At 54.0% G+C, this 27,921-nt stretch overlaps 1 protein-coding gene across 2 annotated transcripts in view; it reads right to left on the bottom strand.

Moving 5' to 3' along the window:
* IGF2BP1 (insulin like growth factor 2 mRNA binding protein 1) overlaps positions 1 to 27,637 on the bottom strand; it is a gene marked incomplete at both ends in the record, with an annotated part of 33,467 nt that extends 5,830 nt beyond the window's left edge. The window contains 6 exons of one of the 2 annotated variants that reach the window (XM_082494938.1): positions 59 to 340; positions 1,874 to 1,937; positions 3,456 to 3,507; positions 3,984 to 4,053; positions 26,160 to 26,220; positions 27,463 to 27,637. In XM_082494938.1, the coding sequence (XP_082351064.1) occupies positions 59 to 340; positions 1,874 to 1,937; positions 3,456 to 3,507; positions 3,984 to 4,053; positions 26,160 to 26,220; positions 27,463 to 27,637 (704 nt within the window). The remainder of the gene's footprint in view (positions 1 to 58; positions 341 to 1,873; positions 1,938 to 3,455; positions 3,508 to 3,983; positions 4,054 to 26,159; positions 26,221 to 27,462) is intronic. The other variant, XM_082494939.1, reaches the window with a different exon arrangement.
* Positions 27,638 to 27,921: the final 284 nt, after the last annotated feature.

Here is a 27,921-nt window from a genome sequence, read left to right as displayed (position 1 = left end):
CACTGCAGCTCACTCGGCTCAACAAGGTGCAAACCGGCTCGTGGGAGAAGGGACTCACTTGGACTGCGTCTGCTTGGTGATGTTCCTGATGGTGGCTCCTTCCTTGCCGATGATGGCACCCACGTACTGGGTGGGCACCAGGAGGCGGAGGGGGATATCCACCGGCTGCTGCTTGACCGGTGCCCCCGCGGTGACGGGGGAGCCCTGCCTGGGGGCACCGCGCGCCCCAAAGCCGCCCCGCCGCCCGTTCTCCGGTCCTTGCATGGACTGCTCGTCGGGGATGTAGGAGACCTTCAGCGCGTGGTTCTCCAGCTGGTGCCCATTCAGCTTCATGATGGCTCTGGAAGGGGAGAAGGGGGTGGGGTGAGGGGCCCTCCTGGCACGCTCCCACATCGCCTGTCAGCGCATCAGCTCGACCCAAAATGGGCCGAGCCCTCCTTGGCGTACCGCCCAGCGAGGAAGCACCGGGAAGGGGGAACGGAGACGTCACCGCCGCTGTGGGGACCTGGCAGGACTTTCCACCCAACCTGGATGAGCCAAAGTATTTTAAGGAGAACCTCTCCGAGCACCCAGGGGAGGGGCTGGGAGCGCTGGGTGCGGGACAGGATGGCGCAGGGAGGAATTCCCACATCTCCTCCACCTTATGATTTTTGGCTGGGATTTTGGATCCCTCTCCCGGCGGGACCTCAGGGGCTGCAAGAGCTGAAAGCTGTCGATAGATGGGGCTGGCAGCAAGAGCAAAGTGAGGGCCACCGCTCTCCGCAGCTCCTTCAAACCTCCCTGGCTTTCTACGGAGAAGACCAAAACTGCAGCTCTCCAGAAAGTGGTCAGCGACCCAACTTTTGCCAAAAAAAAAAAAAAAACAAAACCAAAAAACCCCAACAAAGCACCCAAAAATTCCTAAAACTGGTTTAAACAGAGACTTTCCCTGCTAGCGGCCCCGTCCCTGCAGGATGCGAAGGGACCAGAGAAAGATGCTCGATGAAGCACACGCATCCCCGGAGGAACAAAAAGCCGGGGAGAAGGGCTGCAGATGTAAGAGCAAAACTACTTGCACAAAACTCTTTCCTGAGTGCTTCCCGGTGAAAGAAACCCAAAATATTTCACCTTATGGGGAGCAAAGTGCAGGGCTAGTGTGGATGGACAAGGGATTTGGAAGCCAGCGCTGTGGCGGAGTGACCACAGGCGACGTCCCCGGGGACATCGGCGTGGCCGCGGTGGCCACATTTGAGACCTGCCCGCCTCGGTGACGGAAACCTTCCCGGATAAAAACCTATCAATCAATGCCCGCGTTCCTCCAGGCCGCTTTCCAGGGAAAGGGCTGATGCCATCCCTCTTCCAGTTTTCCATAGCGCTTCATCAGAGTCAAAGGAAAGTGAAATAAACAGCAGTGAAAACACAATTCCTTTTCCATTTGCATTTAGTACAGACTGATCTTCCCCAGGCAGGATGGGGGACGGAGCTGAAAGTCCCTCAATGACACGGTCGTCAGCCAGAGAGGACACGTGTTGCCTGACACCTACCCGTTCCTATGATACTTAGTCTCGTTATTACTTTTTCTGGAGATACAACTCCTCAAACCATGTAAGTACGGGAAAATCTCCGCTTTTCCTTGAGCAAAAAGTTACGTTTTTACTCTCTGAACTGCAGAAAAAAGCCTAAAAACGTGGACGTCTATCTGAAGGCGAAGAAATCAGCGTTCTTGGGGTTCCTCAAAGATTGGCTGCGTTTTCAGCCCAAATTTAGGAATTCTGGAGTAATCTGCCTCCCAGCACTGGAAACCCTGTTTGCTGCCAGCGGGAAAGGGGCCGGAGCCGCCGCGGGAGGAGGGGGGGGGGCAGCCCGAGCTGCCGGGGGGACGCGGGGCACTTACTGCCTGGTCTGCTCCCGGTTGGCGTAGGTGACGTTGACCACGGCCGTCTCGCTGTCCGTGTTCACTGTGAGCGAAAGAGGCAGGAATTAGAGAAGCGGCCCGAACGCCTCGGGCCAAGACCCCCTCCCCCCACCCCCGAAAAAGCCGAGAATCCCCACTCGGATGAGTCCGCGCTCAGACGAGTGCCCAACGGGGCTCCCGAGGGATTTGCAAACATTCTTCTCGCCGGAGCTCGGGGACGGGCCCAGGAGCGCCTCCGAGCCCTCCTTTCCGTTTCTAGGAGGGTTATGGTAACTCTACTCTCATTAAACATCCCGGGGGTGATATTAAACCTCCCGTCTCAACTAATCGCCATTAGAGGCTGAGATAAAATCTGCTGAGCGGAGACAGCGAGTCCCCGGCCGGTCTCGGGAGAGCATCCCGCACCTTCCCCCGAAGCGGCTGCTGGTGGGTACCCCGCGGGTGCGGTGGGAACGGTGCCGAATTGGTACCCGCTGCGGGGACGCCCACCTGCGCTGGGTGTCCAAAGCCACCGCACAGGACTCGCCTTTTAGCAATAGGGAATAAAAACAGGGAAAAAGGAAAAAGGAAAAAGGAAAAAGGAAGAAAAAGAAAAAACAAAAAAGGAAAAAGGAAAAAGAAAAAGGAAAAAGGAAAAAGGAAAAAAAGAAAAACGAAAAAAGAAAAAGGAAAAAAGAAAAAAGAAAAAGGAAAAAAGAAAACAGAAAAAGGAAAAAAGAAAGAAAAAAGAAAAAGGAAAAAGGAAAAAGGAAAAAGGAAAAAGGAAAAAGGAAAAAGGAAAAAGAGGAAAAAGGAAAAAGGAAAAAGGAAAAAGGAAAAAGGAAAAAGGAAAAAGAAAAAAGGAAAAAGGAAAAAGAAAAAGGAAAAAAAAGAAAGAGGAAAAAGGAAAAAGGAAAAAAGGAAAAAGAGGAAAAAGGAAAAAGGAAAAAGGAAAAAGGAAAAAGGAAAAAGGAAAAAGGAAAAAGGAAAAAAGGAAAAAAGAAAAAAGAAAAGAAAAAAGAAAAAAGAAAAAAGAAGGGAAAAGGAAAAAGAAAAAGGAAAAAGGAAAAAGGAAAAAAAGAAAAACAAAAAAAGAAAAGGAAAAAAGAAAAAGGAAAAAAGAAAAAAGAAAACAGAAAAAGGAAAAAAGAAAAAGGAAAAAAGAAATAAAAAAGAAAAAAGAAAAAGGAAAAAGGAAAAAGGAAAAAGGAAAAAGGAAAATGGAAAAAAGGAAAAAGAAAAAAGAAAAAGGAAAAAAGAAAAAAGAAAAGAAAAAAGAAAACAGAAGGGAAAAGGAAAAAGGAAAAAGGAAAAAGGAAAAAGGAAAAAGGAAAAAGGAAAAAGGAAAAAGGAAAAAGGAAAAAGGAAAAAGGAAAAAGGAAAAAGGAAAAAGGAAAAAGGAAAAAGGAAAAAGGAAAGAGTCCCCAGCGACTGGGCTGAGACCTCTTGACATCTTTAGCCGCGCTTCTGCTGACAAAGGAAAACCGCGTGTCCGTCGTCGCCCTCCTCCCTCCCCCCCAAAAATAGCTGGGGCAGAAAATATCTCGAAGAACAACAAGTTGGCATCTTTTTTCAGTCCTACCTTGCTCGCAGTTTTCTACAGTGCCATACTGGGCTAGCAAACCATCCAGAACCTGGAAAAAGGAGGGGAAAAAAAAAAAACCCACTTTACACCGGGATTGCCAGGACAGACCAGGGAAACACAATCAATCAATCAAGGCAGCTTTCTAGTCATTAAGATTTCACAAGCAATTAGACGAAGGAAGCTCCCGCCTGCCCCGGGACGCTGGACCAAGGGACCTCGGAGCCAGCCGAGGGGAGAGGGAGTCAGGGAAAAGTCCCGGCAGCCGGCGGGAAGAAAGGATCCATTTTGTTCCTCATACAATAGATAAATCCTATAACCCTGTTATTAATGAGGATTCTTTTTAAAATGTAGCTTATGTTGCTTCTACCAGTTGAATTTACTCCTGTATCGGAAGAGGAACAAGCCACACGGATGCAAGGATCTAGTATAATTAGACCCAATTAATAACAAAGAAAAGGATAAATCAACTTTAATCCCAAGTACAGAAACTGGGGGGGGGAATTAGTCCTTAAATCTGATCTACACTTCTCCACTTGCTCCTCTTACCTCCCATCGCAGCTGGGGCGGGATGTTTCGGATTTGAATTTTCCGACTCCTGAAATAAATGAAAAGTGATTAAAAAGCAGATTTAGTGCCCGAAACGCGGCCGTCTTGCATCGAACTGTCGCACGTTGATGTATCTAATTAAGCTTTGCATTTCCATACGCTGCCGGGGTTTCTGATGGCTTTCGGCTAACGACACCCAGCCTGGTCCCCGCTGGATTTACGCCGGGAGCCACACCGAGAACAAGATGCCAAAATCTCTCCCCCCCCGCCCCCTCTCCCCCCCGACCCTTCGGCGGCGGCCGCAGCCCTGTCGTGGGCATGGACGGGAATTCCAGCCACCTTAAATAGAAGGATCGGAACGCAAAAAAGAGAGCCGTGCGTGCGTGTAACCTGCCCCCCTGCCCCGGAGGCGCCAAGGGACGACCCCTCGGGATGCCACCAACCCTCCCGCTGGAGCATGGCTGCCGCATCCGAATCCGAAAACCCGGCTGAATTTTAACCGGGGAGATCACGGTGCGGGCATCCCCGCGCTCCGCCGCCCGGCATGGTCTCAGGCTGCTTCTCCGCTCACACTTTTGGCTCTTCCTAACCTCGCTTTTTTTTTTCCCCCAAAATAGAAACTCTTTTTTTAATCCCGATGCCAAATTTATCCCGGGGGTGCTGTCGTCCGTCCCGTCCCCGTCCCCCCCCCCAGCCCGCCCCTCGCCCCGCAGCTGCCGCGGACAGCTGAGAGCAGCCGCGGGCTCATCCGTGGGCTCATCCGGCAGCTCCGGCGCGCGCAGCCGTGCCGCCGCGGCTGCCGGCGCCCCGAGGTGCTGCCGGACACCCCAAAAGCCCCCACCTAAAGGCAACGCCGCCTTTGGGTGCCCGAGGTTTTGGAGGACGCAGCTTTGTGGGTGCAACCCCCGTGCGAACAGTGATTCCCCGGGTGGCTGGTCCCCCTGCTCGGCCGTCGTTTTTCAGGAATAACCAAACCCGCGGAATTTTAAGACGCCTAAAGGAAAGGAAGATAAATGCCACGACCACGGCAGGCAGCTCGGCGCTCACAGCACTGTGTCGGATAAATCCCCTCGGACCGGCTCACCACACAGCCGGGCTTCAAATTCAAAATATTGATGAACGCGGTGAAATAATCCCAAAAAAAAAAAAAAAAAGAGAAAATTAGATTCCAGATCCTAACCTTCTAATTCCACGACTTCAGAAGGTGGCTCGGCTCATTTGTCAATGAGAAGAGATCGTCTCGGCACGAAGCGGCCCGAAGCCATCGGTAGGGTTCGGCCGCAGGGGTAAGGGTAAGGACTCCTCCTCATCCCGCCGGGTAAAAGCAGCTGCCTGGAGCATCCCCTCGGATCCGTGCTGCCGACGCAAACCCCCCCACATCAAAATCCCCGAAAGGGCCGGCTGGCTCAGCCGCTTTCAACCGAAACCAGAACTGATGTTTCCCAAAGTCACCAAAGATTCAGACCGGAGGGATGGGATGGCAGACTGGGGGCTGCTTTCCCCTCTCAAAGTCAAAATGAAGCACGAAAAAAAAACCAAAAAAAATAAGCTTTTCGGTGCTCCCGCCAGCTCAGCCCCCGAGAAGGCTCCGAAACACCAAATTTTGTCGCCACTACAGATGCCAACTGGGTGGATGGGGAAAAAGAAACCAACCCAACCCTTACCACTGCCGCGTGTCGCGGGGGGCTGCGGGAAGCAAAGTGCCGGGGGGGGGAGCACGCTCCGAACCCGGACCTGGCGTTTACACGCTAATCCGCACCCCAAAACGAACGGGAGAGAGAGAGAGTAAGAGATCCAGAATGCAAAGAGTCCAGGGAGGGTCAAAAGGATTTGAAGCGATAGAGGAAACCCCGTCGGTCTCCCACCGCCCACCTCTGCCACGGAAACTTCTCCGGAGAGCTACGAGCATCCGCGCGGGCAGAGCGCGTGTTCTGCGCATACGTGACCAGAATCCAACGTGCTACGGAGAGAAAAGAGCCATTTATGTCCTCGCACCGTAATTTTGCCGGTGGCTTCTAATTTTCTCCCCCTAAAAAAATATTAATAATAATAATAATAATAATAAATATATATATAAAAATGAATCGGATCTCCTTTGCCGGAGCGCCTGCCTGGGCAGAGCATCGCCCGCACCCGCGCCGGCCGGGCAACGCGAGGGGGCTGCTCTGCGCCTCACCGGGGCCGCTGCGCTTTTATTAATATGTTAATTAACCGGTAATTCCTCCCATCGCGACCACGACACCGGGATTATTTGCTCCTCCTAACGGCCTCCATCGCTGACGGATATTAAATCCCCCACGAGGCCACGCTCGGAGGGAGACGGGTCTTTTATCAGCCCAACCGGGTGAGCTGCACGAAGCAGAGTAGGATCCCACGAAACCCCGGGATGAGCCAGCACCCCGAAAACTCGACTCCCGTGCCCATCGCCACCGGTGCCCATCCTGCCCCGGGGGGGTGGGGGGGGGGAGAGAGGGGGGAGGGCAGAATGGGGGCCGCATCCATCACCCCTTCGGTGAGGTCTGGCTCGAGGCGGAGTTGCCCCGTGGGGAGGTGGAAACCCCCCGCCCCCGATGAGCAGCCCCTGCTCGAATCCGGCTCCGTCGGCGCGCTCGGCAGCGGCTGTGGTTGGAATTACAGAGGAAGTCATGAATAAATAAACCCCTCTATCCGCTGTGCCAGAAGCAGGTCCCGCTGTACTCAAACCCTCGTTGCGAAGTGCCGCTCTTTGCGCCGCCGAACGTTGACGGCCCGCTTCTGCTCCCACCTCCGCGCCCAGCGGGGCTTCACTCCAAATAAATAACTCCGCGAGACGGCGATTCCTCGGGTTTTTATTCCCGACGTGCCAAAGGCGGGAGCTCCTCCCTCTCGTGCCGCTGAAGGGCTCTCGCAACCTCCGCTCGCCCGACCTCGGCTGCCGGCCGGCGCCGGCACTCATGCCCCTCGGACCAGCCCCGGCATCTCCAGCCCTTGGGAGAAGGCGACATCTCTCCCGGATGCTGTTCATCTTCCTGCCGAAGGCAGGAGCCTCCCAGATCCTTGGGGTGAGCTGGAGCGGACCGATCGACCTGGCAAAAAAATGTCACTTTGCAAATCTGGATGGTTCCTGCACACGTGCTGGTGGGTTTTCTTATTTAAAAATAGAAGAAAAGAAAAAAAAAATAGGGGTGGAGAGAGGAGGGCGAACGGTTGCAGAGCCGTAAGCGGAGAAGAACCGCGAGACCCAGTGACAGATCCCGGCGTCACCCTCCCCCTGCCCCACGCCAACGGTGCTATTTGTGATAACGGGATTTTAGCATCCCGCTACATCCATCCTACGGCCCTTGAAAACCTGCCAAGGGGCCCGGCAGCCCCCGGGGGGGTCTGCTGGCTCTGCTGCGCAACTGGGAAGCAAAGCGAGACCTTTAAAGTTTCTGGACGCTCTCCATAAACCCTCCCCAGCCGCGCACTGGGCTCACCGGGGGAAAAAAACCACCCACCGCTGTAACGGGAGGCTGCGATGGGACCCACATCCCAGAGCCACCCCACAGACGAGCACCTTGGGTCAGTCCCTCGTTACCCTGGAGGAGTGGAAGGACCACGACCCGTTCCATCAAAGGCTTTCCTCGGGTTTTCCTTCACCCAGCTCTTCAAAGAGCTCAACGCGTCAACAGGTTAAACCTCACTGGGGTGGGGGGGAGGGGGGGGAGCAAAGAGACAGAGCAAAGTGCCCCGGAGGATCCTGCAATATCCAGGCACCGCGGCGATTTCGTGCACTGTGCCCATCGACACCGCCTGAGTCAAACCCAGAGAGCACCAGGAGGAACCTCTTCCCAGAAGGGAGAAACAGGAAAAAGAGGCAGCAAAGAAAAGCCCCGTTCGTTCGGAAAACACCCACTGCCGGTTTCCGACAGCCCCAGAGACAGCGGGAAACCACTCGGTGTCCCGAACGCACCCAGAGCCCACCCCCAGCCCGGCATCGCTGGCTCTCGGGGCCACCGCCGCATCCTCAGCGCCGCGCACCCTCCGGTGCCCACGGTGCATCGGCAGCACGAACGGGCTGGTACCCGCCGCAGCCCTCGCAGAACACCCTGATCGCTCAGCAGGCAGAATCACTACTATTAAGAATCCCAAATTAGGTTTGGGTTGGGTGTTTGTTGGCTTGTGTTTTGTTTTGGTTTGTTTTTTTTGGTTTTTTTTTTTTTTTTTTCAGCTGGTCTTTAGTTTTTAAATCTCACTGGGAAAGAGCCAAGCGCAGATGCAGCCGTCAGGATCCCTCTCCTCTCACCCCTGGATGCATCCCCGGAGATCGCCTTCGAGAGGGTGGCCAGAGCCTCCCACTTAATTAAGAATCTGCTGGTAATTCCCCGGAGTGGACTGGCACGGTGGCGGCGGTGGCAGGGACCCAAGAAAGGGGCACCAGCTAGTTAGGAGCAGGCAGCCTGGCCGGGGGCCAGCGGGAGGCTGAGGTTGGCCACCGCCGGCCAGAGCCGCCGGCAACGCGGCACCGCTGCAGCCCGACCCCGCTCGAGAGTTCCCCCCCTTTCTGCACGAGCGCTGCGTGGTGGTTTTGAGGTGATGCTCTGAGGGGGGGACACACAGAGCCGCTCTTAACCCCCCCACCAGGACAGGCACCTCCCTGACGCCGGCGAGGAGCCCCAGCGAGACCTGCTGCCACCTCCTCCCGATAAAGTTTTGGCCACGGGTCCCACCCGAGACAAGCGATGGAGAGGCGTCCGGAGAGGAGCACCGCTGCACCCACAGCCGCTGAGCGGGTCCGGCAGCGGAGCTTGGGATAAACCCCGCGTCTCCCCATCGCGCTCCGTGGACGCCTCTCCTTCCCCTGCCCCGTGGCAGACGGCGCCTCGCGGCGCGGGCAGGGGCTCGCCGAAGGACCGAGGTTATTTTACCAACAGGATTCAGCCCTGAGCATCACCGGCAGCCCAGAGGCAGCCGGAGGGATGGCTGCGGTGGGCAGAGGGAAGGAGAGGGGGACAGAGGGGGACAGATGCTCAGGTCACCCCGATTACTGCATTCTGAGCGTTTAGCCCCAAATAACGTTCTCTGTGATCCGCGAGGAGCGGACACTCACAACCACCTGCACTGCGCGAGCACGATGCTCTCCAAGGCTCATCTTTAGGGGGGCAACGACAGCCCCCGGCACGGGGAACACCCCTACGCGTGAAACAGCCTCATGGCGCAGCCACCTCCAGCGCCGCCAGCCCCACGCGTTTCCTTCATCTTCCCCCGCTAGCCCAGGTTTTGTCCAGACAATTTGATTTCTCTTGAGCTCCAAAGCCAGGAGCTCATTTAGTGGAGTTCTGCCAGGGAAAGGGCCAGCCCCGAGCACGGCGGCAGGAGCTGCTGGTCCTCTGCCCCATCGCTCTGCATTGGGGTGCCAGCAATAGGATCGCAGCGTGGTTTGGGTTGGAAGGGACCTTAAAGACCATCTCGTTCCAACCCCCCCTGCCCCGGGCAGGGACACCTCCCCCCAGCCCAGGGTGCTCCCAGCCCTGTCCAACCCGGCCTTGACCACCTCCAGGGATGGGGCAGCCACAGCTCCTCGGGGCAACCTGGACCAGGGGCTCAGCACCCGCACAGTCAATAATTTCTTCCTCATATCTCATCTAAATCTCCTCTCGTTCAGTGTAAAACTGTTCCCCCTCATCCCATCACTCCCCTCCCTGACCCAGAGTCCCTCCCCAGCTCTCCTGGAGCCCCTTTAGGCACTGGAAGGGGCTCTGAGGTCTCCCCGGAGCCTTCTCCTCTCCAGGCTGAACCCTCCCACCTCTCCCAGCCCGTCCTCCCAGCAGAGGGGCTCCAGCCCTCCCAGCAGCTCCGGGGCCTCCTCTGGACTGGCAACAGCCCCGCAGTCACCCCAGAGCCGCACGCACACCAGACACACTTTCTGCGTGACGCCGGCTACAGCATCTCTCCTACATCCAACACCTCCCGGACCTTCTCCATCCCCGACCACGTATTTCTCAAAGCAGAGGCGACTGACGGCACCGAGACGCTGAGGGACCCACTGCTGATGGCAGCGGACGGCCGAGCTCTGGGCTCTCCCCCACCCCCAGCACAACCCCCGACCTGGTCATCTCCCACCGCCACCATTCATGCAGCTCCTCGGGGCAGGAGGAGGACGGCCAAAGCCAAAGACATGGGGGGACCTACTAGAACTGAACAACATTAATGATGGCTTTTCAATCAAATGCAAATGTTATGCAAATTTGGGGGCTGAAAACACAGTGCATCCCTGATTCAATTAACAGCATTTCATTTATCTAGTTAGGCTTTGATTCAGGAAAGCACTTAATCCTGTGCTTAATGTGTTGTTGTTGTTGTTTTTTAATGTTTTAAACATTTTTAAATAGGAAAATGCGGTTGCTAAGACACAAACGTTGCCAGGGGGACTCGGAGAAAAGTTGTAGCTGAAATTGCTTGCTTTGCCCTTATAAATTGATAGGCTTTCAATTTGCCGGCATCTCCACGAAGCAGGAATATTATCCCTAAACTCCCTTCATTGACAAGGAAACAAAAGCCAAAAAAAATAATAAAAAAAAAAAAAAATAGAAGGAGGTACCTGCTGGAAGCCCCCGGCAGATCCCCACCGCGCCTCCGAGCACAACCCAGCGCCGTCGGACGGCATCTGCCTCCAGCCTTTAGCCACTTCACCCGTCATTTGCCATCTTCTGCGTTGCCCTCCAAGCCAACATACCTCTTGGCTTCCCCACGTGCCGGTCAGTTGTTGTATTATTAAACCCACCGACACGTAGACCCCCCCCAAGCAGGACCAGGCATGCGAGGTCCTCACTGGACCACTGCTCATGCACCGGCAAGGCAGAAAAAAAAATAAAATCACGTCCCAAATACACCAGATGATGCTCAAGTAAGGCCGGCGACCCTAAATCCTTCTTCAAATGCAGCGTGGCTGAGGTTTGAGAGAGAGATTTGGATTTTTTTTTCCAAATCCAAACCTCCTGACCCAGCTCCTCACGGAGGTGCCGCAGGTCCAGGATGAACTTTTTGGAGCTTTTGTGGTTTGGAAAAAAAAAAAAACAGCTCAATATGAGAATGGAGAGGAACCATGGAAAAGTCCTCCCTTGAGTCTGCAAAGCGCCTAAAACCAGAGCTCTGAGATTTGGAGGCATCACATCGGTGTGGAGCACGAACGCCGCCATGGCAAACATCAAGAATATTCAATCTGAGCATATAAATAAATAAAAAAGAAAAATATATGCAGTTCTGGGCTAGCATTTCCTAAAGGTTGGGGGGTGGGCGTTGGGAGGTCCCCAAACTTAACGGCATTTTTTTTTTTTACACCGTTGAATTTTTCTGCCAGAGTTAAGGTCATCACTGCCCTCTCCTGGCCATGCCGCTCCCCATCCCCGGCCCCCCCATTGCCGCACTGCCCGGGCCCCCCGTACCCCCCCTTGGCCCCTTGTTTCAGAGCCCGGTTTCACCGCTGAAGCCGCCGATCGAGGTGGGTTTGGACTACGATGCGCTGTGATAGGGGACGGGTCAGGTACAGCGCCACAGAGTGAGAATACAAAAAGCGGCAGAACCCCATCGAAAAAGCTCCCAAACGTGCTACAACCGAGCAGGATGCGGGAGGGGTGGAAGGGGAAAGGAGGGGTGGAAGGGGAAAGGAGAAGAGCATCCCTTTTCTTGTCCAGCTCGCAGCCTGCTCAGGAAACACCGATTTAAACAATGATTTTTTCCCCGTATCTCCCACAAAGAAAAAGCAAAGGTCTCCCCGAGAACCATCCCTCTGCCTCCAAAACACCTTCTCCCACCAGACCTCAACGTCGTCAGTGCAACAAACTCTCAAATTCCAACCCCCTTTCTTCTAAAAGCACCTTGTGGGGGGTTTTTTTTTGAGCTGCTCTCCTCCCTTCCTTCCAACCTCAGCGACCTTCTTGCCCTCATATCCCAAATCTTCGTAAAGAAACAACTTCTCCAGAACCACACAGCGGTGAAAAGCCGCCGCGGCCGCCGCGGTTGCTGTTGGCCGGGGGGAGGTGGCCAAGGCAAGAGAGAAGAGTCCCAGCCGAGCTTGTGCGACGGCGAAGCCAGAGCTGCAGGGTGGCTGACGGGAAAGAGATTTGGGGGTGGAATAAAAGGCAGAGGAGGTTGAGAATATGCAAATACGTATCACGACAAGATTAAAGCAGCCGTAGCAGAAAGAGAAGCAGAGGGAAAACTGGGCTCATCCTTTGAAGAGAAACGATCCAAAGGGCCCCTCCTGAGGAGATCAGGCCAAGCCAACCAAGATATCGGGCTTCTTGCAGTTGGAGGGCCGCAGAAGTGAACCGGCCACGGGCTTTTGGAGAAACACATCATCCACGCGAGAGCCTCGTACAGACGCACTCACCTTGGTTAGTAGTTATCTCTGGCAAGCAAGCACGACGTGATTAATCCTTCCCATCAATCATCTCAGCAACCAGAATTTGATGTCGGACTAATAAATCTGTCTAATTGGTTTCTCCCCATTAGCTCTTTTTTGGAACCGCTTTGTACACGGAGAAGCACGTCTAATAATTGATTAGATTTTTTTCAGGGAGCTGCCGAGAACGAGAAGGCGTCCATGAGCATCCCTTTGAAAGCCTCGGAGAACTCGTTCCTGTCGTCAGAAGACCTGCTGCATCTCAGGCGCAGACGGAAGGCACCGGTTGATGCCCAGAGCCGGGAAAAACTGCTCTGTCTTATATTCCCTCCTCCATTAAACTGCTGTGCTGCCTTCCCACCCCTCCTTTGCCCCCACTGATCCCAGGCAGATGGTGCTGGCGTGGAGCACACGCCACATCCGCCCAGCTACGCGCCAGCCTCCGAGAAGACTCAATGCCTCGGTGCTTCAAAAGATGCAAGAAGAAATCTCAAAGAAATCTCAAAACCACTTATCCTCAAGTCGCCCAGAGGAAGACTCTAATGGCCCCCCAGAATTCGGCAGTTAGTCCTTGCCAAAGTCAATCCATCGAGTGTCTGCGGACAGGAGAAGTTTAACAGTGAGTAATAGAGAGGAAAGACGGACGAGTTTTCTACAATGCATCCTTTTTGCGTTATCTTTCCGTTCTAATTTGCTGGCAGGTTGCCACGTACTGAAAGGCTCTTTCTGATGCCCTGATCACGCCCCAAAGCCAAGCCCAGCGAAACTCGGTGGGTTCCCACAACCGGCCAACCCAACCCCAAACCTCAGCGGGACCCCCTGCCCCTGAGGAGCGCCGGACACGCCGGTTCCCTGCCGGCCGCGGGGGCAGCCGGCTCCCGCCGCGACCCAGCAGCCAGCGAGGCACGTCGGGAGATTTTCATCCCTTAAGAAAAACTTTACATTTCAATTCTCAAACCGACCTTAATCCAACCCGACCCCCGAGCTGGCGCTGGCCGGACTAGGAACGCGCCAACAAATGTGACATTTAAAGGCAAATTTTCTTGCAGACCACGACACGTGGAAGGGCGGCAGAAGGTGGGATTTGGTTCCTCTCCCCCTCTTCTACCCGTCGACCTCGAAGCGCTTCCGAGACCGTCACCACAGCACAGCACAACGCAACAAACTCTGAGGCAGCCGGGCGAGGGAGCGCGCAGCGTCACCCCCACGTCCTCAAAGCGCCCAAGGGCGCACTGCCAACCCCCCATCGTCCTGGTGCCCCTCCACCCCTGAGGCCGATAGAAAGACCTGACTAAAAGCCCACAGGAGCTAAAGTATATTCTGCGTTTTGGTGCATTCTGCGCACTTCAGAGCCTCTCCCTTCGCCCACCGGGACCGACCTGGAAGAGGAAAGGTCCTACGCGTGGATTGTCACTCAGCCGCCGGCCTCCAGGAGCGACGGTGTCAACCACCGACCCAGGAGATGTCTCGGTCCACCAGGTCTGGACTTTGGATGACCCGGAGGATGGTCTTTGCCGTCCTCCCCCAAATCCAGCAATGCGGAAAATAAAAGCTCAGGTGGTGCGGAACCCACAGCGGGGCCACGCCGACTCCCACCCTTCGTTACCGCCTTCGTTAGGGTGCTGGGGATGGGGTTTCAGCAGGCAGCGGGGTGTCACCCAGCGACCCCTCGCCCACTTCTCCTTGCCACGAGAGGGCACCTCTGCCCTCCTCCAGTGCCCGGGATGCATCGCTAACTGGTTTCCAGTGGCTCTGATGGCGCTACGGGCTGGGGGATGCTTTGGGATGAGTTGAGGCTTCGCAAAGCAGCCAAGCGAAGATTTGGGCAGCTCCCACACAGCCGGTGTCGGCGGGAACCCCAAACCCCATCAGCGCACGCTCTCGGGTGGGTCTTAGACCACTCTAATTGCTCAATAATTAAGCCTCATTACCAGGGTGACTGACAGGCGTCGCTTAGATATGTTTCATATAATTTTGCCTGCAGAAAGCGGCCACGGCCACCTTTTTCTTCTGTATTTCCAGTCGTCCCCCCACCGAGGGCAGCGGGACATTGGCCTCCTACCGCAGATCTGACAAACCCGGCGGGCTCGGAGCTCCCGGAGCCGGGGGAACGCGGGGGGATTCCTTCCGGCGGAGGGGAGCTGCGAGGAGTCAGGGCCCCCACGGCTTCCGATGCGCGAGCAAGGAAGAGGAAACAAAACTGCTCATGACTTCGGAGGGGTTTTCTGAGCGAGGTCTGTGCCGGGAGGAAGAGGAAGAGGAGGAGGAGGAGGTGGCGGCAGCAGCGCGGGAACCGGTGGCTTTGAGGGCTCCTCCGCTGCGAGGTTTGAGTGCCGGAGAGCGGTCCGACTCCGCGGCCCCTGGTGCCTGGCAGGTACGGCTTTGGCAGATAAGACGGGATGAAAACTCCCTAGGAGAGAGTCCCCGCGCTGGCACCGTGCCCGTTTTACGCCAAAATCAGGTTGAACCAGTGCGGCGATTGCAGGCAGACAAACCCTCCCAGATCAAAGCTGACTCGTAAAGGGAGAATCCAGAAGTTACAACGCAGATTATGTTATGCTATCTGGAGAACTTAATTCAAGGGTGGAGACCCTTTTAACCAAAACTCATGTTAAAACCCGTGACTCGGCCCTGCCAGTCCTCCCAGTTGAGGTGGGAAGGTGGCAGTGGGGGGGGGGGTGGAAGTTAGACCTCCAGCAGCCCGGGCTGCGAGCAACACGCTTGTCCCCAGCGCGGCGGGCGCGTATCCCAGCCCAGACCACAGCCAGGAGCCCCCAGTGCCCCTTCCAGCCCGGACACCGGCCCCAGCAGGGACCGGGCAAGGACAACGCACGGGTTTGGTGGCACAGCCCGATTCGGCCCCGCCGGGGCAAAGCCGCGATGTTTTTTTCCCACTGAAAACTGCAGGTGAAATCAAAAAGCTTCCGTTCTTCTGTTTAAGAGAAGGTAACGAGAAGAAACCAACCGAGATGAAAAAGTACAAGTGAGGCTTTTTTTTTTTTTCCCCCCTTCTTCTTCTTCTTCGTTTCCAGCATAAATTTTAAATAGAAGAACGGAGTTCTTCACCGAATCTGGTTGAAACCAGCCTCGCTTTCTCTTGCGTTTCCCCTTCAGAAAGGAGGCGAGGGCAAAGCAAAACTCTTCTAAGAAAACGCAATCTGGCGTTTCCATTGAAGAATGAGAAATTAAGGTTGCTCGCGCAGAGCCCGCACGCAAAGAAAAAAAAAAAAAATTTTAAAAAAAAAAAAAAATCGCCCTTCGGGGACAGGAGGAAAGATGCCAACGACCCCACCTGGGACAGCCAGCGGTGCCCAGGGAGCCCCCGCGGCCGCGGCCGCGCTCCTCCTTCGGCATCTGCTCGGGTTTGGGAGGGGGTTAACTCCCCCCCCGGCTGCTTCCTTCATCCCACCGGAGCTGGACCAGCAGCAGAGGAGATGTAAAGTTTCCAGACTGGCCAAAACGTCTCCCGCTTGTTAGTTTTGGGGTGGTTTTTTAGCAAGGGGGTCACGAACGGGAGAAGAAAAGGAAAAGGATGAGGCTCGGGAAGGACGGGGCGGGAGCTGGAAAACAGCAAAGATGGGGCTCTTCTACTCCACCTCGTTCCAGAGCAAATAGCGGTGCCGAAGCAAAAGCCGTTTCAAGCCCACCACGGCTTCGGCACGGGCAACACGAAAAGCCGACCCGACAGACGCACACCGAATAAATGCAATGCACCGTTCGGGAAATCCAGCACAAAGCTCTCCGAATCCCTGAGCTGGATCCGACTCCCCCCCCCCTCCCCGAGTGAATTCCCTTCAGACGTGTTCGCGCCCTCTCCCCCTTCTGCCTTCCCTAAACCTTCGCATCGCCGAGTCGGACCGGCACAAAGAGGGGCAGAAAGTAGCTCTCAAAGCCGCACGAACAAGTATTTGGGGAAATTAAAGGTAAAATTCGCGCTGTGCAACTACCCGTGGCAGGCGCGCGGCCAGGCGGGCACAGGGAGGACGTCACGGGGCGGATGAAGGCTCAGCGGGGGCAGCTCTTCATTCACGCCGTAGCTTGTAAAGAGTCACAGGTACCCTCTCCCCACAAGACGTGTCGCGTATAAAAGTCACGGCCACTTCGCATCTCTGCCGCGAGCAAGAGGAGGCTGCGGATGTCAGAGCGATTCGTTGCGTTATTAGTTCAGCCGTAACTGAACGCTAAACGACGACTATATAAAGTTCATATAAAGTTGTATATTTAGGCTCGAACTCAGCACGTGCCTCATTCTGTCATCGAAGCAGCCCCGTTAACTTCAAAAGGATGGCTCCCCTGTTTAAAAGCACGTCCTTAGGAGCCTTGTGAACCCGAGCCCAAAAGCACAACGTTGGTACGAGGTTCGTGGCTCCTCGTGAAATTACGCCCCAACAAACAATTCCGTACAAGCCTATAGCAGCCACAGCTCTTCTTCCTTGGAGGGATCGCGATTTTCTTTTAACCTCTGCTCATTCGCTCAGTTTGTTTGTAAATACTTTCATGCCGGAGGTTTGAACCACAGGAGATCACAAAACGCACGCGACTGCCTTCATGGCAAAGAAAACGTATATACTCACGTGCGTACGTGTGCGTATATCTACACCGACACCACTCCCCGCTCTGCTGACCGAGTCCGCTTGGACGTGACCGGTATGAACCAATTTGGCTGTGGCGGGCGGCCCCGGTGAGAAGGCAGAAGGGCAGAGCTGAGCCCACCCCGGCGGCGATGCAGCGTTTCCCCCACACCTCGCCGGCAAACGCCGCGCTTGCTTGCGCTACCTCCGGACAGATCGCCTTTAACCGCGGGCGGTCCTCTGCGTGGGACCCAACCAGGAGGTCTGATCCCACGGCCTCGGATCGCGCAGGAGTTTGAGCAAAGCCAGTGCTTTGCAGGTGATAAAACGCCGGAGAAAACATAGAGGCAGAAAGAACGGAGCATCTCGGGCATCGCCGCGTCCCTGCCTCGCCGGGCGGCCCCTTATTCCCCACCTCATCCATGGCTTCCCATCCCCATCCCCATCCCATCCCATCCCCATCCCCATCCCCGTCCCCGTCCCCGTCCCCGTCCCCGTCCCCGTCCCCGTCCCCGTCCCATCCCCATCCCATCCCCATCCCCTTCCCATCCCCATCCCATCCCCATCCCCATCCCCGTCCCCATCCCCATCCCCATTCCCATTCCATCCCCATCCCATCCCCATCCCCATCCCATCCCCATCCCATCCCCATCCCATCCCCATCCCATCCCCATTCCCATCCCCATCCCCATCCCCATCCCCATTCCCATCCCCGTCCCCATTCCCTGCATGCTCCCGAAATTGCCAAATAGTTTGACAAACCCTTCGCCACAAGCGCTAAACGCAACGGCTCTCCACGCAGCTGAGAGCTACTACCAAATAAGGGGACAAGTAACCCCTCCGGACCCACCAGCTCGTGCCACCAGCGTCCAGCCCCTCCTCCGGAGCATTGGGGGGCACGAAGGGGCAGGACCCGGGGGGAAAAGAGGGGGCAGGAACCGCTGAAACCTGCCGGGTGTCAGCCGGCGGATCCAAATCGCCAGAAATCAGAAGGAATCCCGACAGTCAGATATTTCGAGAGCGCTCGGCACGTCAGGCGCTAATCGCTTCTGAAAACGGAGCTTTTATTTAGACGCTTAAACGCAAAGTTGGAAAAATCTGGCTCCAATTGTGGGTGAAAAATCTGGCCCCGAGAGCCTTTATTTTTACTTTTTTTTTTTTTTTTTTTTTTATTCTCTTCCCTTTTATTTGGCTCTAGATCACAATTCTCCTGTTTCTTTTACACTCCGATCCGGGAGGCTGCTCCCCCAGGATCTCCGCTTTTAACTCTGTTAAATAAAAAATAAAATTAAAAAAAAAAAAAAAAAGGAAACTACGGCGGGACCCTTCGTCGGAGTCAAAAACTTTCTCCTTTTTGTGCAAATCAATTTCCCCATAATCTCAAGTGCTGTTTACACACGGCAATGCCCCCGGACGGTGGGGGATTTGCGTCTCGCCGCGCGCTGCGTGGAGCCCTGCCAGCTCCCGGCGGCTCCGGGGGCTGCCGCTGCCTTTGTGACGGGCGCCCCGCGCTCGCCGCACCTTAAACCCAACCTGGTGGGTTACTCTTCCAAATAAAGCGCGGACTTAGTTCTGCCGGGGCTGCCCCTGGATTAAGGTTTTATTTGCTTAAACCGCTTTGCTCCGTACGGACCAGACAATTACAGGAGCCAGAAAAGTGTGAAATTTCAGCTCTGACCATGTCAGGGCTCCCGAGTGTCAGTTACAATAAAATAAATGACCCATTTCCTGACGGATCGCGAGGGCTCCTCCGAGACGGACCGACAGATTTTTTATGTTTGTTTATTTTCTCTCTCTTTTCTTCCCCCCCCCCCCCCTCCCCTGCTCTTTCGCATCGGGAGGCAGGAGCGGAGTAGGGATGCTCTCGCCTTCATGCTGCTGCCCTGGCAGCGCCCTCCCACCTGCTGCCATCCCGTCCCCATCCCTGTCCCCACCGATGTCCCCGCTCCCTCCCGCCAAGCTCTGCCAGCTCCTGGCCCCTCGCCCACAGCCAGAATCTCAATTAACTGTCCCTCCGCTCTTCGGGTTTTATTACCCTCCTCGGGGGAGCTCCCGTGCTGTACCGGCAGTCGGAGAGGGCTCCGGCGGAGGCAGCGGCACAGGGAGGACGAGCGGTTTCCCAAAACCGCTTCCCAACACCCACAGCCCATGCGGGTACCCCAAAATCTCCCCTCCGAACAGGCACCGGTACCCCAAAAGCCGCAGCGGTAGCGAGAAGCAGCCGACTTCCGTTCAGACGCTCCTAAAACGAAGCCAAAGCTCAGGGAAGGGGACAAGTGCCGGGCAGTGTCCCCGAGGGGGAGGGCTGGCAGGAGCCAGACGGGGGCTGCGGCACCCCAACCCTCGCCAGAGCCTTCCCGGAAAGCCCCGTCCGCTGCTAACTCCGTCCAGAGGAGGAAACCGAGCCAGTTTCAATTAAAGCAGGATTTTTTCCTTCTAAATCCACACACTTAGAACCGCGAAGACGGCTCCAGCATCCTCAAGAGAAGGCGACGGAGACGCCGTGAACCAACGGGGCAACTGGTTTCCACTGTCCTTCGGCGGCTTATTCCATCAGAAGCAGCAGACGCGCACTGGTTTTAAGAAAACCAGCTCAAAACGACGCCTTACGTTAACTCGCCCACCGCTTCCCGGGGGCACCACCAACGCGCGAGCGGCGTAAAACCTCCCGCCTGCTTTGGTCCGAGCCCTCCGCCCTCGGCTCAGGGCGGGAATTGGGAGGGGAGGGACCTCCCGAGGTCACCTTGGCCAACCCCAACCTGTCCCCTCCGCGGGGACGCGGGTCTCCGCGCCGCCTGGGCAGAACATCTCAGGCTTCGCCGGAAAACATGCAAAGACACGGACAGACAGAGGGATGGAGACAGACGGACACCCCCTGGCATCTCTTGCAGAAACAAGGAAAACCTTCCAGCCCCGTCCTCCGCAATCCTCCTCCCTCCCCCCCCCCCCCCCCAGCCCCTCCCCGCCTCCAGGAGAAACTTGCCATTTTCAGGTAAACCCCAGCAAAGATTTGGGAGCCGAATTCCCGGCGGGATTCGCACCTTCGAGCAGGTGACCCGGGAAGTTCAGCTGGGATAAAACCCCACACACCTCCGGAGTGGACAAAACAACCCCGTGGGTCCGGGCTTCTCGTGTTTTTTTTGGAGAAAATAAAATAAAAAAATTAAAATAAAAAATAAAAATAAAAAAATAGGTTAAGAAAAACTTTCCCGGTGAGCGGACCCATTCCGTAACCGCCTCCGCAACGCTCCTGGCAGCGGCTAAAAGCCGTCCCGAGCAGACGCAGGGCGATGGGGGACACCAGCCCCAGCGCCGGTGCGGTTTTCTCTTGCGACACTCGTTTTCTTACATTTTTTTTTTTTTTTTTTTTTAAAACTTTTGCCGGGCACCTGCATTTTTTAACACACCCCCTCCGGGTACGCAGTGCCGGACCCTCCCGGATGGTTTCCCTGCTTCAAACTTGGGCAGAATAAGAATTTAAAGGAGCGCAAAAGCTCAAACCCATCGGCCAGCGAAGAGCCCGGCAGCGAGGAGGACGGGCAGACCTTGGAACCGGCTTCTTCGGCCAGTTCCTCCCCAGTATCCCCCAGTCTGCCGGGGTCCCGCAGGCAACCGGGAACCCCTCTCACCCCCACACCCAAAGAGGCAGCTGGCGGCGGCGTCCACAAGCGGGTGATTTAGGAGCGCATCTCCTCGTTTAAGCTTCGAAACATCTCCGGTCAGGGTGAAAATGAGAGTTTTCACCTAAAACTTTTCAAAAGCACCCAAAAAACAAAAAACAAAACAAAACAAAAAAGCCAGAAAAGTCTCCGCAACCTCTTCAAAAAGATTTTTTTTTTTTTTTCCCCCAGTAGAAACCTGCGCCCTCCAGGTTTCAGGCTCCTCAATTTTTCAGTTTTCTCCTACTCCCCTCCTTAATTTTGGGGGGAAGGGGGAAACACCAGCATCCCCCGGGGGTTTCCCCACCTATTCCAGGCTCCCGCTTCTCCCCACGAAAACCATTCTACGAAACCAGTGGCACCATTAAAAGAAAAAAACCAAAAACCAACCAACCCACACCTTCTGCCTCCATCGACGGAGGCACCTTCCGCTCCGGAATCCGGCGGGGGGGAGGGGGGGGGAAGGCAGGGGCTGGAGCCGTGACCCCGGTGGGGCAAAGGGGTGGGAGATGTTTCCTCCTACTCCAGCCCAGAGCTGCAACCCCCTGGACCATCCCCAAAACTCATCCCAAACTCTGCCGGGAACTCTGGAAAACATTAACATCGTTGGGGGTTTGGGCCGGGGCGGGCAGAAATCTCGATTTTTTTAATTTTTTATTTTTTTTCCCCCCAAACTTATTTATTTATTTATTTATTTGGTTGGTTCCATTCTGCAAGGGCTCCATTTTCAAAGCGAGTACTTTAACCCCCAACCTGCCTTTAGCCGTATCTCTGTTCGCTTGGGTTTTAACCGAAAAGGCAAAAGGTAGAAACAAATTCGACTGGAGGAGCGGATTCGGCTCCAGCCACCGAGGTTCTCTTGGGAATTCAATTTATTCCTTTCTTTGGAATTTAAATAAATAAATAAATAAATAAACAAATAAATAAAACCCATCGAACTCTTCACAAAGGGCATCGACACGGGACGGGTTCCGTCTCCGACGGGTTCAAAACTTGAGGCTACAAAGTTTAGGGTTGAATCGCAATTTCTTGGGCGTGTTGGCCCGTTACGGCTCCTGCGCGGAGAGGGGGAAATAAAGGCGTTTCTCCCACTTCGGGCTGTGAATTGGTAAATGTATTCTTTCTCCCAGGTATGTTAAAATCGATTAAATTATCTCCGTTTTAAACCTCATGGATGAAATTTACTGACAAGTTATTAATGACCAATTTTTTTTTTCTCGTTTTTCTAGCCGGAAATCATCAAAACGGGATGAATTTCCAAACGACTACGGTTCTTGGGAGGTGTAAAAGCCTCTCCGCTCAGAGCTGGGGGCTCGCGGAAATAAAGCGAAGAAGAACTCCAGTTCATTACCCTCTTTTTGGTAATCAAAAAAAAAAAAAAAAGAGAGGAGTAACAAACCAAATCCCATTCAAGTGGCCACCCTCGGAAAGGAGCATCCCTCCTGCCTTTCCACTTCCAAGCGCCGCTGTAAACGAGGGTCCTGCTAATTTTTGTTAATGATAGTATATCTCGGAAACCAGACCTGGGTTAAGGGGAAGAGAACGCTCTCAAGACTGGATTAAAAGCACATTTTGGCTCAGCATCCGAGACAGTGCCTTTCTTTCAATGGGAGAGAACTGGCAAACTTTTTTCAGTTCAATTTTCAGAGAACGCAAACGCCGGGAGGGAGAAAGACGCATTTTTTTGGATTGATACCGACAAACAAAGAAATCCCACGCGCTGTTATCGAAAATTTGCAAATATTTCGTTACAAACAATTAACTGCACAACTACGCAGGCGCAAAGAGGACATTGCTCCGGTGCGAAAACCTTAATTTGAAACAAAGAGTGGAGAGGAAAAAAAAAAAAAAAAGCCAATTTTAAGATTTCACCATCCATTTCTACCCACTACACTACACCCTCACGTCATTAACGACATTTAATAATTGCCACCTCTGCTCGGGGAGCACACGGACCCTCTAAACCCCCAACGTGCTCCTGAATCACCGCGACTTAAAAATACCCTTTTAGTTGGAAGTCTACGGGCTGTTATCAACCCAACTCCCTCTTCCCCCCCCCCCCCCCCCAATTACGTGTGGTTTCATTCTCTCTGGTCGACTCACTTCCACATTCCTCATATTTGGAATGTCTGCTTGATGGATTCACTTTTCCCCCACCCCCCACCCCCTCCTCCCTCTCTTCATTCATTCATTCATTCTTTCGACCCCATCGACTTCGGGCTTTTCAGCTTCCCAGCTCCAACCCCCCCAAAGCAATCCTTCATCTTAACTGGGAAAACTGCATTATTTGTTGGGTTTTTTTTCCTTAAATCTTTCCTTTCTTCTTTTTATTTTTTTAACCTCCTAAAGAATAAAGCATGCAACAATTTTAACGATTTTTTTTTTTTTAAAATCCTCTTAAGCTTCTCCAAGTTTTTCTATCAGCAAAGATAACGAAAAAAATAACTCCCAAACAGCAATGAGATACTTTAACCAAATCTAAACTAAGTTGAAAACTCAGGGTTTTTTTAACGAAACGATGCATTTATCAGCCGCTGACTTTACAGTCTAATACTTCAAAAGTATTTCGTTAAAATGGTTCCCCCCGATCATTAACATAATTTGCAGCTTTAAGTGTTATTTGAAGAATCGCTGTAATTAAACAAATCAGTTTCTCCTTTTTGGGTGTTTTGGCGCAGCAGCCCCACGCACCGGTCCCTCTTCCTTGCGCCATATTAACACACGCGGTATTTTTTAATTCATTTCTCCGGTGGGTTTAGGGACAGGAGAGATTTCCAAGAAGGGAACACACCAACAGGAAAGATATATTTACAACACGCGATTTCACCGGACGCATTCGTTTCTAAAACCCACCCCGCTCCCTTTTCCCCGAGCGTTCCCGGTTACCCTTCCAACCAGAAGAAAACGCAACCAAGAAGCCAACTTTTTCTTTTCTTTTTTTTTTTTTAATTATTATTATTAATTATTATTATTTTCTAAATTAGCTGGGAAGCGCCTCAACGCTCACGACCTGTTTTCCCCACGTTTCTAAAGGGAGGGGAAAAAATACAAAATAATAATACAAAAATAATAATATCAGGTTGGGGGGGAGGGGGAGGGGAGGTTGTTTGGTTTAGATCCCACCAAACCCATCTGATTTTGTCCTCACTCCTCGCACTTAATTAACCATTTCCTGTTCTATCTGCCTTGAAACTGGAAAATCCAGTCTTAAAAACAAGCAGAAAGGAAAGAAGAAGGAAAAAAAAAAAAAAAGTCGCCTTTGAGGCAGTCCCCCCCCATCATCTCAGCCCTTATCCGGGGGGGGGGGGGCCACAAAACACACTGAATTTCCCCCCTCCCCCCCCAAAAAAAAGCTCTTTTGGGGCGACCAACCTGCCAAGTTTACAAGCGGCTGCCAAAAAGTTGCATTTATTCCCACCCAGAAACACCAACTACTTCCCCAAAGTGAGACAAAGTAACGGCGGCCGCTGCGGGGGGGGGACACACACACCCCCCCCCCTCCCCGGGACCCCCTCCCGGGACTTCCCCCGGGGCCCTCCCGGAGCCAACGCGGCTTTAAAAGCAGCCGCCGGGGGAGAGGTTGGGGGGGGGCTCATTTTAAACACCCCCCCCCCAAAAAAAAGGGGTTTCACAGCCAACCGCGGGGCACCGGCAGGTTTTAAGGAGATGCAGGAGAAAAAGCAAACCGACCTTCCTTCCACCTATTGTAAAGTGTGTGTGTCCCCCCCCCGTGTCCCGTCCCCCCCCGTCCCCCCCCCCCCCCCCCCCCCGTCATTTCTTTGAATTTCACACCAAAGAAATATTCCCGTTTTCAGTGAATTTCTCCCCACGCGCTCTTGGGGGGGACCAGACCTGCTCCTGCACCCCCCCCCCCATTGATTATCCAGCAGCACCGAGTTAAAAAAAAGAACAAAAATAAATAAAAATAAAGCAGTTTGGGGTTTTTTTGGTTTTGTTTTTTTTTTTTTTTTTTATGGAGTGTTATTACGTCGCCCCTCCCGGGGTAACTGCCTTTCCAATAGCCCCCCCTTTGCTCGTCGATAATTAAAACACAGCAAGTCACCCAGCGCCGCAACGAGCCCCAGCCACGAGGTGCTAAAAAAATTAATAATAGTAATAATAATAATAATAATAATAAAATATTCCTGGCTAGGAAATTAGTAAACGGATTTTTTTATTATTATTTTTTTTTTCTTTTTTTTTTTCTTTCGGCCTTTGGGATCAGCCCGCTCTGCCACAGCCACTGCAAAGTTTGGTACACACCCCCCCCCCCACCAAAGCCAAGGCTGGGGGAGGGGGGGGGGTGACCCCAAAACTGGGTTCCCACCACCCAACCCAATGGGGAAGAGGAGGGGGGGAGGAAGGGGGGGATCATCAAGAGATGGAAGGAACCGGGCTGAGTTTGGGGAGGAAGAGTTGGCTTCGCCTCCTCCCTCCGCGCCCGTAACCGCCTCGTCACGTGGCCGACGCGGGTTTCGGGCTGCGCGATCCAACGTGGACTATTTGGGGGTTGGAGACTAATTAGCCCATAGTCTCAGTGACCCCTCCTGGAGTTGGAAATAGGGGGGGCGGGGGGCGGCGGTGGGGTGGGTGGTGATGGGGGGGTGGGAACATTTCTCTGCCAAAAATAAAAATAAAATAAAATAAATCCTCTTTATATTTGCTACGTAACCTGGGGAGCGCGGTGGCGGGGCTGCTCCGGCGGCCGCAACGCCAACCCGGCGCCCAACAACAAAGGGCCGAGGGGATGGAGAGGGCCGGGCCGGGCAAGGCCGGCGGCGGCGGGCGATGCCGCTCGGGCAGGTAGCCGGAAAGCACCAAGAAAGGCAGTTCTTAGCCCAAAATAAAAGTTGCCGGCGGGCAGGAGCTAGGCCAGCGCCCCGCGCTCGCCGGGTTTTAAATCCCTCCCCAGCATGGCACGGCGAGACCAGCCCCATGTGGGCTGTTTTGGTTTGGGGTTTTTTTGTTTGTTTGTTTTGGGTTTTTTTCCCTTTTAAGTCCTCACCATCAAATACCAGAAAATTTCACTTTTTTAAAAAATTATTTTATATATATATATAATTTTTTTTTTTTTTTTTTAATTTTACAGTTCTCTTGGAAAACAAAAGGTTTCACCCATTTCGCAGCAGAGGAGCCGAGCGAGACTGGGAAATTCTTCCAGTGCCACAAGTTTGAAAATCCCAACCCAAACCGCCTCGGCCATCCACCACCACCTTGGGCGAGCCGCTGGGTAATTGTTTTCACCATTTCTGGGTTTTCTTTAAACAAACAAACAAACTAACTAACTAACTAACTTGCTGGCGGAGGAAGTTTTCTTTTTAAACGACGACGACAACAACAACAACAACAAAAAAGAAATTCAGTGTTGGTCCTCTAAACTGCCCCTCACCTCGCTGGGGACGCGTCTAAAGCCAAATCATCTCTAATTTCACATGCACATATTTGGGTATCGTTCTTTTGCCTCCTTTTATCTTACGTTATCCCCCCCCACACACACCCCCCAACAGAAATATAAAAAATAATTTAAAAATTAAAAAAAAAAGAAATTAAAACACCGCATTACCTTTGCTTTTTAGGTACTGAATGTTCAATCTCTAGCTGTTTTCCATGAAGCTCCACTTTCCCTAAAAACAAAATGTGTCTGTTTTTGAAAATCTGGGTGGAGTGGTCAGAAAGCTTTGGATAACAGACTATCACGTGAAACCTCGCAATTTAATTCAAATTACGACGAACTGCGCACAAATACATTTTCCGATTCCTTTACAAGTGCATTTTCTTAAATATTCGACTGGCTTCGAATGGGAAGCGGTGGGAGGGAGTGGCGAGTTAGCTTGGCCGGACAATGTTCCTTAGGAATATTTAATTCCTTCGTTCATCCCGCTTTGAGTGCAAGAAAATGAGGAATAACATTTTGAGATCAATTCTTCGCCTTTATTTAATTCCGCCTTGTTTAATCCCTGCAAGAAGTCCTCCGGGCAGATTTCTTCCTTCTCCCCCCTCTCCCCCCCCCCCCCCCCCCCTCCTACCCCTCCTCCCCATTAAAAGGTTCAAAAATTGCAACTCCATGGCAGAAATGGATTTCTCTTTGAAAATGGAGTGGGTTTCTTTGCTGCTGGGTTATGATGATGATTTTTAAATTTTTTTTTATATTTTTTTTTTTTTTTAATTTTAGAGGGGGGGAGAAGAAGGGAAGAGCCCGGCGGAGGGGGCCGGGCCGAGGGAGGGGGTGGAGGAGAAAATAAATAAATAAATAAATAAATAAATAAATAAATTAAAAATTCAAATATTTTCAAAAATTATCTGCTTCCCGGGGGAGCTGCTTTTTTTTCCACCCCCCCTCTCCCTGCGAGCAGCATGGCGACCTTCGCGCTACTCCACACATCACATGCCCCAGGAAACCCAGTTTCAAATCAAAATGGCCAAAGTCCCAACCTCCCCCCACCACCACCCCCACCCCCACCCCCTCCCACCCACCCCACCCCCCCCCGCCCGTACCGGGACCCCCGCGCCCAACCCCGCCGGGGCGGCCGCTCCGCACCCTGCGGATGGAGGGGGGGTGGGGGGGGACGGGGACACACGACACCCACCACCCCCGCAGGGTGCTGGGGGACACCCACAAGACCCACGCTGCCTTTTGCGAAGGTGGGGGGGGGGGGGGGGGGTAAAAGGGGGGTCCCACCCCGCCGCTCGCTGATGCAAGCCCCGACGGGGCGCACCGGCCGCGCGTTTTGGGGTGGGGGCTGAGCACCGCGGGGGCGGGGGGGGGGGGGGGGGCTGAGCACCGCCGGAGGGGGGGGTCTCAGCTCTCCGGGGAGAGGGAGAAGAGGACGAGGGTGGGGAGGGGAAGGGGAGATAACGCCGCTTACCCGAAAAAGTTTCGATGGCTTTCATGGCCCACTGCTCGTCGGGGCAGTCCACAAAGGCATAGCCGGACTTGACCAAGAATTGGCCGCTGAAGGAGATTTTGTGGTCGTTGAAGACTTTCTCCAAGTCGGCGGGAGTCACGTTCTCGTTTAGGTTCCCGATGTACAGCTTGTTCATGGTGGCGGCGGCGGCGGGCGGGCGGCGGGCGGGGGGCGGCGGTGGCGGCGGCGACGCGCCGGGGCTCGGAGCGCGGCTCCCGGGGAGGGGAGGGAAAGGGGGCAGGGAGGGGAGAAAGGGGGGGGGGGGGGGGAGGAGAGGGGGGGGCTCCACCAGCCGCCCGCGCCGTCGAGCCGAGCTCTACCGCCCCACAACCACGGGGGGGGGGGGGGGGGGGGGGGGGGAGAGGGGGAGGAGGTGAGGGAAAAGGGGGGGGGAGGGCTTTTTTATTTTTTTATTTTACC

The sequence above is a fragment of the Vanellus vanellus genome (genome assembly GCF_965231255.1).
Source record: "Vanellus vanellus genome assembly, chromosome: 24".
NCBI classification, from domain to species: Eukaryota; Metazoa; Chordata; class Aves; order Charadriiformes; family Charadriidae; genus Vanellus; species Vanellus vanellus.
This window is presented reverse-complemented; position numbering and strand designations above follow the sequence as displayed.